The following is a 12,601-nucleotide window of genomic DNA, read 5'->3' as shown; positions in this document are numbered from 1 at the left end:
CAAAATGTTGAACTATCCCTTTAGGTCTCCGACTGGAGGTCCAGGTGCAGTCACCTGTTGGACCGTAACCTACAACAGCTCTTTCTGGTTTGGAGCCGACAGCTTTGACAGCTGAATAAATGTTTACAGATGTTTACAGATGTGAATAAGCTCTGAGGAGAAACGAGTCCAACAGCTTCAGACTGATTGGAATAAATGATCATTTAATTCAACTTTTATCTGTAAAACCAACAAAAAGCTTTTTTTATAAAATCTCAGTGGCAGCGACGGGTCGACTGCCTCTGTTACAGCTGTATGTGCGTGTGTGTTTGTGTGTGTGTGTGTGTGTGTGTGTGTGTGTGTGTGTGTGTGTGTGTGTGTGTGTGTGTGCGTCGTCCTGTTGAGTCTTTGTCAGGAATATTTATTCATTTCTTTATTGTTGTATATTTCTATATAAACGATGTGTAGAGGAGAGTTAGAGGAGGGTTTTTAGTTTTGGGGCTTTTATTTTGTGTTTAATCTTAATGATAAACAGACTCAGACTCCAAGCAGCTTTAAATGGTTTATTTTTATTTATGTATTGTGTTGTGAGTTCACATATTAATAAAAAAAGTAAAACTAATAAGCATATTGTCGATCATTTTTATTATCTGTCTTTTAATCTTTTAATTTCATGTAATGTGGTTTTATTTTTATATATATATATATATATATATATCTTTATTTCGGACTCTGGGTCCATAGCAAGACATAACACAACAACAGACACACAACACAGACAATAGAGAATAGAGCTAAAACATAGAGATAGCGATGTACATCATTGATATCAAAAATAGAAATGACTATAAAGTTAAAAAGAGACAACTGTACCAGTGTCTCCAGAACAGAGACTGATACCTGATGGAGCTACAGTTGATGTGGATCAAACTGTTAATTATCTGGTTTTCTGAGGCATCAAGCCGACACATAAATCTATACATCAGGTTTCTGAGTACAGCGTTAAAGGTGTTGACACGTGCATTTACAAACATTTCACTCGCACTCAGCCATCGAGGTCTTTTAAGTAGGATTCTTAATGCATCGTTATACGCATTACGCAACCTGTAATTTTTTCATGCTTGCTTTGGATTGGATTGGATTGTACTTTATTATCCAGAAGGGAAATTTGTTTTGGGCTCGGAGCCACTGCATATACACGACAATACATACGAGACATCCATACATACAGAAAAACCACATGAACTTCACATGTGAAACATTTTGCACATGGGAATCATGAGGTTCTGGCCCAATTTTATGTGAATCACATGTGCATTCCCCACATTTGGTAACATGTTTTACACGTGCTGTACATGTGCACATGTGTAACCAAACAGTGCATCATAACCAGGGTGGGATTTGGGGGGGGGATGGTGGGGATTTCCCCCCCCCCTCTGTTTTCGATGTCCCCCCCTCTGGTCAATTATTATTATCCCCGGTGGGGATACGGGTTGTCCCCCCCTCTGGTCAGACAGAGCCTACTTTAGATCAAGTTCCTATAGCCCCCCCCCCCCCCGCGCAAAGTATCCCCCCCTCTGTTTTTTTCACAAATCGCACCCTGATCATAACGTTAGCAACACAAACACCTCATAGTCCATCATTGACCATATTTTCCTCTGGTGCCATTCTCCTTTAATTTTCTCATTGTAACACTCAGTACGTTTACATGACACTTGAAAAAAACGAATTATTGCCTTAATCCAACTATAACTGGACAACTGAAGTGCATGTAAACACCTTAGTCCGACTGAAATCGGAGTTGAGAACTCCGATTAAGACACCCAGATAATGCGATTGGAATTCGATTTTCTCCGTCATGTAAACACCTTAGTCGGAGTATAACTGGACAATGCATGTGCGCATGCACCACAACTGCAGAGACGGCACAAAGTGGAGCAGAGAAGCCGCCCAAACCCGGCAAAGTAAAGAAAAAAACCCAACATCAGCGCCGATTCAATGCATTTCACACAGCGCAACCAGCAAGAGTGATTTATTAAAAAAAAGAGAGAGAGAGAGAGAGAGAGAGAGAGAGAGAGAGAGAGAGAGAGAGAGAGAGAGAGAGAGAGAGAGAAAGGAAGCCCGTATCCTATTCTCCGCGCATCCAGCCCGGGGAGACTGGCGCGTCTGGTCGGGACCTGCAGTTGAGAATTTATTATTAAGCTTATAAGTTGTTTATATTCAGTTTTTTAAGAGGTGACAGAAAAGTCAACAGGACAGGGGGCGTATTAACCCGCTGAAGCAACAGGTGACGCCGCATGAGGGGGCGGACCCATCAGTTATTCGTTTTTTTCAGTTGCATGTATATTGAGACAAGGACAGAAGTTCGACTTGACGCCAAAATCGAATTTTGAGCATAGCTCGATTAAGCTCTGCATGTAAACGTACTGAGTGAAATGCTCTCTGCCTCGCTCCCTGACCTGATGCTTATAATGAACAGTTTACTGAGCCACGATTATTTGATGAGTAAAAAAAAAAAAGAAGAAGAAGAAGAACAATTATAGAGGTAACTGCTGGTAGCAGCAAGATCAGCTTTGCTTAAATATTGCAGTAGGGCAAGATAAAGTGACAGTTTACAAATTAAGGATCTTACAATAAATGCATCTTAGTCCTAACAAGCTTAAACTGACAATATAATCACCCAAGTATAAAACAATATAAATCATTTTGTCGTACTGATTTGCATGGATGTGTTGTGTATCAATAAAAAAAAAATCTGACTAATCTGTATGGTTTTGCTTTTATTTCTAAACTTCCGCTCTTTCCCCCGTTTTGTGCGTACGCATTTTTCTCCGCCTAATTTGGGATCTATCAAACCAAAACCTGTCAGGAGAAAGTGCAGAAATTTACGACCAGTCTGACCATGGCGTACCGCGATTTACACGCTTTTTGAAGAACAGGAGGAATTGGCGACGCCGCTGCTGAGTCAGAGAACTGCAGTGTGCAAGGAGAGAGGAGTGGGGAGTAGACATTTGAAGTAGTGGTGGTGATGATGACCCCCCCCCCCCCCCCCCCACCGCCGCACACGTGTTGACTTCGGCACTTTACATGAAAAGCACAGCGACTCTGATTTTTCCCCTGTGCATTTACACTAGTTTGCTCCTAAATACTGGCTTTATAAAACGAATTTTGTTTTCTTTTGATATCATATTGATATTTTCCCCCTGCATGTAGGCTACACCTCTTCCACAACCAGTCTGTCCAGTCTGGAAAATAATTTCTGCGACGTGCGTGTGTTAAGTAGCCAGACTGGACACACAAGCAAGCAGCAAGCACAATAATGTCGGCGCAAATCAAAGCAAATGAGAAAACATGATCGATATTTTTTGTGTTAATAATATTTATTGTATTTAACAAAAGGGGGTGATGCCCAACATCATTTTAGGAAAAATCACAGACTGGTGGACTTCAATGTTTTTTTCTTTAATAGAGAATGTGAAGTTGCGTCACGCCGTGGGACGTTGGGCGCCATCTTTGGAGGATCGCGGATGTAAACACTTGCCCGTCTCCCTAAAAAAAGTTCCCCAAAGTCGTTCCCCAAAGTGCTAGAGGAAAGGGTTGCAAAGTAATAGTAACTGGCAGTGGAAACCCTGCTTTAAAGTATTATGACATAATCTAAAATAAAGGGGCAGATTAAATATGATTATTCTTCTTTCTGCTCTGTTTCATTTAGATTTGGGAGTTTTTTGTTTTTATTGTAGCCTTTCAATGCAAGATGATGTTTCTGACTGATATTGCCGTGTTACCGTGTATCTCGCTTTCAGAGAAATTCCGCTTCTTTCTCCGCTCTCCGTCCATCTGTTGTCTTCACCGTCTTCCACTGACGTCATTCCACACGTTTCCAGAGTGCACATGGCTACTTAATATGCACGTGCTGATTTTCATTGACCATATATGATTGTGTGGGGCCGTTTACGGGGCTGGATATGAGGCGTGTTCACATCTGCACTTTTCTTGGGTCCGGTGTGATTTATCAATGGAAATTGCGGGCAGTTGTGCGTATGCACAGTTTGATAGATCTGAAAGGGGTGTAAATATTTTGGGTGTACGCCATTTTTGGCTTTTCGTCGTACGTTAAAATTTAGTAGCACTTTTACACCCTGTTTGATAAATGAGGCCCCTGGTATTGGTGTAGCTCCTCTGGGTTGTAAGCATGAGGCCTGAGAATGTTTTAGAAACAGGGTTTGTTTCAGTCAGCGACCAATCTGTGAGAACTGAAGAGAAAGGAGAGAAATAATAAAATAAACACAACAATGCACATCCTGTAGCTTTATACAATTTACACAAATAAACATACCTTGTAGCCTGCACATAGCCATAAGTAGTGCTACAGATGTAGTAGCATAGCTTGCTACCACCACCAGTGTGAATGGTATGAATGAATAATGGTGCATCACCACACCAGTGAGTATAACACATGTAAAAGATCAGACTTACACAGATAACATGTAAGTAGCAGCTCCAGTTTTAGTGTTAAAAACTTAGAAAAAACTGTATGTTTTCATCAACTCCCGCTAAAAAGGAGCCGCATGGCTGCGACGGCTAATGAAGCTGAAAAAAGAGACTCCTCTGCTGATCTACGCTGACAGACAGTGAGTCTGCCAGGCAACCAACCCTGTGAATGTGAATCTAAATTAAACTCCAATTTTCTCCTAAATGTTTGTTTCGTATGTTAGTTTGACCATTTTTAAGTCCACTGGAAATCCATTTAATGAATTATGTTAAGTTGTCTGAGTGCTTCATTGCCTCTTTAAACTTTGATTTTCCAGTCAGGACAGATGCATGAAGAAAAAATGGACACCAATAACCACAGCAGAGACGACATGTAGTGCTGATAATCATGCTTTATTAAATCAATAATTGGAGAAAAACTCAAGGAGGCTGCAAAATAATCTACTCTAAATTCAATCAAACCAAAGTGCAGGGCAACACACACGACCACGCCTAGTTTTGTCCTCTGAGGTGCATCTGTGCTGCCCAGCTTGACTGACAGGTGAACTAAGAACTAACACTCAAACACGCTGCAGACCTCCAAGAGACAGCTCCGCCTCTGCAAACAAGCACAGGACGGACTCCCGTTTCACGTGATTGGCCAGGTTGATGGTACGACTGAGGAGCCCGAGCAAGCGGTCGTTTGCCAGAAGCAGAGCACAAAACAAAAAGAAACATTTGAGCTCAGGGAGTGCAGGCCGCTCGCACTGTGAGCATGTCATCAAAATGGCGGTATGACATAATCAGTCGGAGCGCGAGGTCCAGTCGTCCTGCTTACATGAGGGTATATGCAAACAGCACTCAGGATCTCACGCTCTTGTTAGATTGTAACAGCACTGCTCTCACTCTCCGGCAGTGCATTCATAGTTTTGTCTCTGAGTTAACATCAACAGGGAGCCTCTCCACCTGCTGAGGCAATCTTAAGACTTCAACTTATCGTTGAGGCACATTGTTTAGTTTCTCTGTTTGACAGGGTATTCGTTCCAGGTGAAACTTTCTCCTGTTAAACTACATTTAGTTTCATTTTGTTTCAGTTAATATTATTGTCATAAATAACAATGCATACATTTCCCATAACCGTTAAATTCGGCTATATACATTATGTACATGTCACAGAAAAACGGATCAAAAATCCTAAGTCATAATTGTCCAATATGGCACATTTTATAACAACTTTAGACTTTAGTCTAGTTTGGCATAAATTAATGTCAAGATTGGTACAAAAATAGTTCATATTTACAAGAAGAGAAATCCAGATCTTTATCAAGTAGATTAATTAGCTCAATTAATAAATAAAAAGGCATGGAAGTAGGGAAAAGGGGAAGATTAGATTTTTTTTTTTTTTACACTGATCGAATGCTAATGTGAACAATCGCTGTGTCGGATCCAAGCTCATTGGACAGTTTGAGGGTGTAGGTTCCAGCGTCTTCCTCCTTAACCCCGGTGATGATGAGGGTGGTCAGGTCCTCTGTGGTCTCTATGTGGAAGCGTCCTCCAGCAGTCACCTCGATGGTTCTACCGCCACGGGACCACTCGATGTGTTTGGCGTCACCAGAGAAGGCACAAGCGACCGTCAGGACTTTGCCTGGCTCGATGCTGATGTCTTCTGGCAGAGCCTCGATCCTGGGAGCAGAACCTGAAAACCACAGTGCATTTACATCAGTGTCCAGTAGTGTTGGTTTTGGGTAAAGTGCAGAATACAAAGGAAAATCATGTTACATTGGTAGAATTTGCGCCTCTGTGAAGTTTCTTATGTAGCATTTCATTTCAAAATAAAAACTATTCCGTTGCCCATTAGAATAGAAGTAAGTAACTCATTGCTAGTTTAACAGAGACACCTTCATTGTTTAATAGATTTTGTCTTACAAGTCTTACCAATAGCTCTAAATGAGGATCCCTCCATGTGGGAGGCCATCTCAGTGAGGCTGCTGGAGCTCATGGCATATGACTCAGATGCCATTGAAGACATACTGGACATGGACATGGTCTCAAACTTCATTTCAGCTGCCATGCTGCTGAAGGAGCTGGACTCCATCATGGATGACATCATTGCTTGCTGGGAGGAGGAAGAAAAGGAGGATGCCTCCTCCATTGTGTGGACTTCTTTCTTCATCATCATAGATGAGCTCATGGCTGATGATGCCTCTTTGTGACTCATCATCATTGATCCTGTTATGGGCAAAGATGGAAACAGTAAATAAGTAAATCTCCAAATGGAAATTCAATTGAAATTGAAATTGGACTAAACACTCTCGGATACTTTAGCGGGGTTCTCACCTTTAACTGCCAACTGCTGCTCACGGTAGGCTGTGACCTTCATGCGTATGGACTGGAACACCTGTCCAGTGAAGGAGAAGGAGGATTTGGAGACTCCTCCCTCTGATGTCATCTCACAGGTGTACTCTCCCTGGTCACTGTCCGCCAAATCATGGATCAGAAGGCTGCAGGAGCCCTCAGAGTAGTGCATCTCAAAGTGGCTGCTCTGCGAAAGTCTCCTCCCATTGACAAACCACACCACCTCCCTGACGCTGCTCTCACAGACACAGGACATCCTCACGGAGCCCTCATGGGCCTCAGCTGTTACTTGGCTCAGGACCTTGGGAGGCTTTGGGATTGGGGATTTGACAGTGGGTGGAGACACCACCCTCTTAGGAGACATAATTGGTGGAGGAGACTTCATTCTTGGAGGAGATTTCAATCCCTCAGGCTCAGGGGACTTTAAGGCCCTGGGTGATTTGATGCCTGAAGGTTCTGGTGACTTGATGCCTCTTGGTGTTTTGATTCCCACAGGTTCTGGGGACTTCAAACCTCTTGGTGTTTTAAGTCCTGCAGGTTCTGGAGATTTGAGGCCACGAGGAGATTTCACTCCCTCGGGTTCAGGTGACTTCACTCTGTCTGGAGATTTAATTGGTGGCGGAGACTTGAGTCTAGGTTCTGGAGACTTGAAACCCCTTGGAGACTTAATTCCTTCAGGTTCAGGAGATTTTACGCCTGGAGCTGGTGATTTCAAGCCAGGTGCAGGAGAGGTTGGCTCAGGAGACTTAACGCTCCGGGGAGATTTAATTCCTTCTGGTTCAGGAGACTTTATACTTGGTGTGGGTGACTTCACACTTGGAACGGGAGATGTTACACTTGGCTCAGGGGATTTAACACTTGGAGTTGGTGATTTAATTGAAGGCTCAGGGGACTTTATGCTGGGTTCAGGAGACTTCACACTGGGGACAGGGGAAGTTATGGACGGAGTAGGTGATGTGACTGAAGGCTCTGGTGACTTTACACTGGGAGTGGGTGATTTTACAGATGGCTCAGGGGATTTGACAGCCTTGACTTCCTCTTTGGGAGCTGCTCTGCGAATGGTTAAAGTGAAGTGAGCCTCCTGTCGGCCCGCTGAGTTCTCTACAATGACTGTGTAACTGCCCTCATGGGAAGATGTCACAGAGGAGATCTCCAGGCTGGACTTGTACTGAGTTGTGGTGACCTGGACATGGTGAGAGGAGACAAGAGTTCTGCTCTCATGCACCCATGTCACAGTGGGTGCAGGCTCTCCATCAATGTCGCAGGAGAATCTGGCTGTTTCTCCCTCTGAGACGGTCACAGACTGGGGCTTGGTGAGGATTCTGGCAGAAAGAGAAGGCTTCACTTTGTGAACAGACACCTCCTCAGCCACAGCAGCAGCCGATGACTTGACCTTGGTTTCAGATGTGGCATGCTTCCCAGTTAGAGAAAATTTGTCCGATGAGTAGGAGGAACCAGATGACAGGTATTCAGTGGAGGCGTACTTGACGGAAGAGTCGTACCTCTCAGCGGAGGAATACCGCTCAGAGGACGCAGCATATCTTTCACGTGTCACAACCTCCCGTGTCTCTGTTAGCTTAGATTTGGTCTCCTCCACCTCAAAGTGGGTCTGTGAGGCGTAGCCAGCTTTGAAGTGGGTGGTGTGATAGTGATCAATGCGAGTTACTTCAGGGACATGTGCTTTAGGAACGTCCTCATCCCTGCGGCGAGACGAGAAGGTGGTGTAGCTGCCACCTGACACATCCAGGGTGGCATAGTCTGATGCCTCTCCCTTGGAGTTAGAGCACACACAGCGGTATGTGCCGCTATCCTCTTCCTGGCACTCCAGGATAGTGATAGACAGAACACCACTCAAGTTGGAGAAAATGTATTTCTCGCTGCTTTCAGAGATTACAGTTCCATTGTGGAACCACTGGATCTCAGCCTCTGGCTTGGTTTGGATGTTCAAGGTGAATTTGGTGTCTTGGCCGAGGGGTATGCGATGGGAACGCATTCTGACGGTCACACGGGGAGCGTGGTCAAGACTGAAAGGTGTCTGGCTAACCACCTGATATTTCCTCTCAGCCTTCAGAGAAGCTTTTCTGGCCTCATAGCGTGACATGATGTCAAAGCGGGCTGACCGCTCAAACCTGGAGGAAGAACGGGATGACCTCTCAACTGACCTTATGGGGCTGGGAGATCGGGGACGGGTCCTCTCTGGGGTGGGGGACCTTCTCTCCACAATCTCTCCCTCCACCTCAACCTCAACAGAGGGCCGGGCACGAGATGGTCTGATCAGCTCTGAGACTGGACGCATGAGCTCGATGTATGTGGGTGACAAAGACCTTCTCCTTCTCATGAACTGGGAAACAGTACGTTTCTTCTTTGTAGCAGAAACCTCAACAGCCTCATGTCTAACCTCATGCCTCCTCTCTTCGTGTTCCACAGCGCGTCTCTCAATACGCACAGGGCTAATGGCAGGAGAGGCAGAGAAGCCGAGCTCAAGTTCATCCTCCAGCATCATTTTCTCCGCACTTGCTCTCCTCCTTGAAAGGTAGTCGTCCACGGGCACCAGCAGCTCCTCATCACTAAGGTCTCCGAGAGATCTCCTCCTGGATCTGAAGGACACCTCAGATTCAGGGGAAGGTGAACGGCGGGCGGGTCTGACAGTCTCCAGATCATCCAGACTAAGTTTTGGAATACGCCATCTTGGCCTGTACTGGTCAGTGATTCGGGGGAGGGGCATGACATAGAACTGTTCCCACCTTGACAGGCGAATACGTCTCTGCCTCTTCTGCACAATCCTCTCCATTCTCTCTGGAATCTCATACTGGTCTCTCAGCTTTTTGTACCACTTCATGTCTGACAGAGGTACAAATTGCTTAATAGTTTTGTCTTCATCCAGAACAGTGGGATCATGGTGTAAAGGCTCAGGAATCTCATATGGCATGAAGATCCTTCTTTCCTCCTCTAGCTTCTTGGTCTCAGACTTGTGCACTGTGATGTCAAACTCACCCTCAACATTTTTGGTGCTCACTGCAGGCTTGTACATCTCTGCAGCAAATTTGATGGCTTCCTGAGCTGTGGGGTTAAGAGGTACAAGCTCCTCAGTGGCAGCGATGTGCTCAGCCATCTTGTTGGTCTTCTCAATTTGCTTCTGAATGTGTCTGTATTTCTCCTCCTCGGTCTTGTACTCTCTCCTGGTGTAGGTAAGGCGGTCAACCTTCAGTGTAGCCTGGCAGCTTACAGAGCCAGTGGAGTTGGTTGCAGTGACCTTGTACACACCAGAGTCCTCGAGCAGAGTCTCTCTGATGTGCAGGACATGGTAGTCAACATCCTCTTGTATGACAACCACCTTGGGACCAAACTGTAATGGCTGACCGTCTTTTTGCCACTTCAGAGTAGGAGCTGGGATTCCTGACACTCTGAGTTCAAAGCGGACACTATGGCCCTCAGTACAATCAACATTAGCCAGCAGACGTTTGAACATGGGCCTCATAGTTTCTTCTGATACAGGATGAGGTGTTACAGTGAGACGGGCCTGGCAGCTGTCTTCTCCAAACTTGTTATGGGCCATGACTGTGTATTCAGCATCATCACTCATGTCCAGGTTGTGGATCATCAGCTGGTACAGACCCTTGTCACTGGTAAATGTGTACTTGCTGTCATCGTCACCTGGCTTGATTCTCTCTCCGTTCTTAAGCCATGCTACCTGAGGCTCTGGATGCACAGTGATAGTGACACCGAAGCGGACATCTTCACCAATGTAGGCAGCGCGATTGTAGAGAGGCAAAGTGAACTCTGGTGGTCTCTGCAAGATCTTAGTCTTGTCTACTCTCCTCCTCAGTTTCTTGATGGAGCGGCTGATATAGTGCTGTCTGATGCTCCTCACTGTCTCAACAAAGAGCTCTCCATAAGCACTGTCCTCGCCATCATCACTCACCACCTTGCATCTATACACACCATCATCACTCTCTTCAATGTCCTTTACATAGATGCTGGCAAAACCATTACTGTAGGTAATCTCATACTTGGGGCTTGGGTGTAGTTGGCGGTTCCCGAAGTACCATGACACTTGTGTACTCTTGTCATAGTTGGAGATGCTACAAGTGAATCTGACATGGCCTCCTTCCTCAGCTGAGCCATGCATGACTGGACCAGCACGGAGTCCTTGGTACTCAGTTCCAATCTTCACTTTACCTACAGCCAGTCCTCTCTGGTTCTTGAAGGCGCCACCATATGCAATTCGAGCTGATGATACAATGGTATCAATCCTCTTTGCCAGATACTGGTAGTACCTTCTGTGTCTCAGGGTCCTAATGGCCTTATTGCTGACAAGCTCAATCTTCATCCTGAGCCATGGGTGCTCCAGAGCCTCATGGGCTGTCATACGGAGCTTCCTGTCCTTGACTAGAAGTCTGTCCACAAAGTCCATAGCCTCCAGGCTGATGTCCTTAAATGCTTCACTGTCAAAGATATATTCACAGCTGGAAATGTTCTCAATCATCTTTGTTATGGACTCTGCTGCAAATGGATTAAGGCCACTGAGCAGAACATAGGCCATAACACCAACAGACCACATATCAGTGGCTGTTGTAACTAGGTCATGGCGATGGACCTCAGGGGCACAGTACTCAGGAGCTGTGAACAACATTCTGATGTTCTCTCCTGGCACCAGCAACCTAGCTTGGCCCATCTCAATAATCTTTATGATGGTGCTTTTCCTTGTGGTGTAGACAATATTGTCTGGGCGGACATCAAAGTGGCCATAGTTGTGACTATGCAAGAACTTGAGAGAAGAGCAGACTTGTCTCAGGTAACGGACAATCTCCTGCTCCGTAAGCTCAAAGTTGCTGGTGCCAAGGCGCTCGAAGATGTCAACCCCAGAAATGAATTCAAAGATCAGGATAATCTCCTCCATGCTCTCAAAGTACTCATGCAAGTAGATGATGTTCTTGTGTCTTGCCACGTTGAGGGCCTCAATTTCCCTGAGGACCAACTCTCGATCAGTTCCTCTGACCTTAATGAACTTTGCCATGAAGGTCTTCTTAGTGGCAATCTCCACACAACGGTGGACTGCTCCAAACTGGCAGCGAGCCAGCTCCTCAGAGATGGTGTACTTTGAGGACAGCTCTTTCACCTTGTAGAACAGAGCCTCCTCCTTGGTGATCTCTCTGGTTTCATCCACTTCCTCATCGTAGTTCCTAATAACAGACGTGTCTTCCTTTGTAGTGATAGGCTCAGTTGGGTGAGAGGGATGGCTCAAGCCAAACTGGTTCTCAGCAATAACACGGAACTGGTATTTGGTCTTTCCAAATATGTTGATAATGGTGATGCTGCAGTCAGTGGTCTGGCCGGCCCGAATCCACCTGTCAGCAGTGGTGGGACACTTTTCCACGATGTAGCCGATGATGTCGCTTCCACCATCATTGGCAGGGGGCTCCCAGGTCAGGGTGATGGAGTCCCTTCCAATGTTACTGACAACCAGTGCCTTTGGAGCATCAGGTATGTCAGCCACATTCACCTCAATAGTTTGCTTGTCCATTCCGAACCTGTTCTTTGCAGTGATAACGTAGTAGCCAGTATCCTTCCTCTGCACTCCCTTGAGGAAGACCAGGGAGGTGAAGGACCTGGTGGTGATGACCTGGTGATGAGCAGAGTTGGAGAGGATCTCCTGACCCTTCTGCCAAGTGACTGCTGGCTCGGGTTTGCCAGAGATGGGGATCTTGACGGTGATGTGATCACCACGGGCAGCATGGACTGCTCCCATTCCCTGGAGTTCTTTGGGCAGGTAGATCTTGGCAGGAACTAGAATTAA

General features: G+C 45.6%; 1 protein-coding gene across 1 annotated transcript in view; it reads right to left on the bottom strand.

Annotated features, from left to right (window-relative positions):
* Positions 1-4,844: 4,844 nt before the first annotated feature.
* The window catches only part of ttn.2 (titin, tandem duplicate 2), a 254,218-nt gene continuing 246,461 nt past the window's right edge, over positions 4,845-12,601 (bottom strand). Inside the window, exons 246-248 of the mRNA XM_083996112.1 lie at positions 6,787-12,591; positions 6,385-6,678; positions 4,845-6,145 (exon numbers count right to left, since the gene is read on the bottom strand). Coding sequence (XP_083852238.1) covers positions 5,853-6,145; positions 6,385-6,678; positions 6,787-12,591 — 6,392 coding nt within the window. The 3' untranslated portion in view covers positions 4,845-5,852. The remainder of the gene's footprint in view (positions 6,146-6,384; positions 6,679-6,786; positions 12,592-12,601) is intronic.

Source organism: Trachurus trachurus (assembly GCF_905171665.1).
Source record: "Trachurus trachurus genome assembly, chromosome: 21".
NCBI lineage: Eukaryota > Metazoa > Chordata > Actinopteri > Carangiformes > Carangidae > Trachurus > Trachurus trachurus.
This window is presented reverse-complemented; position numbering and strand designations above follow the sequence as displayed.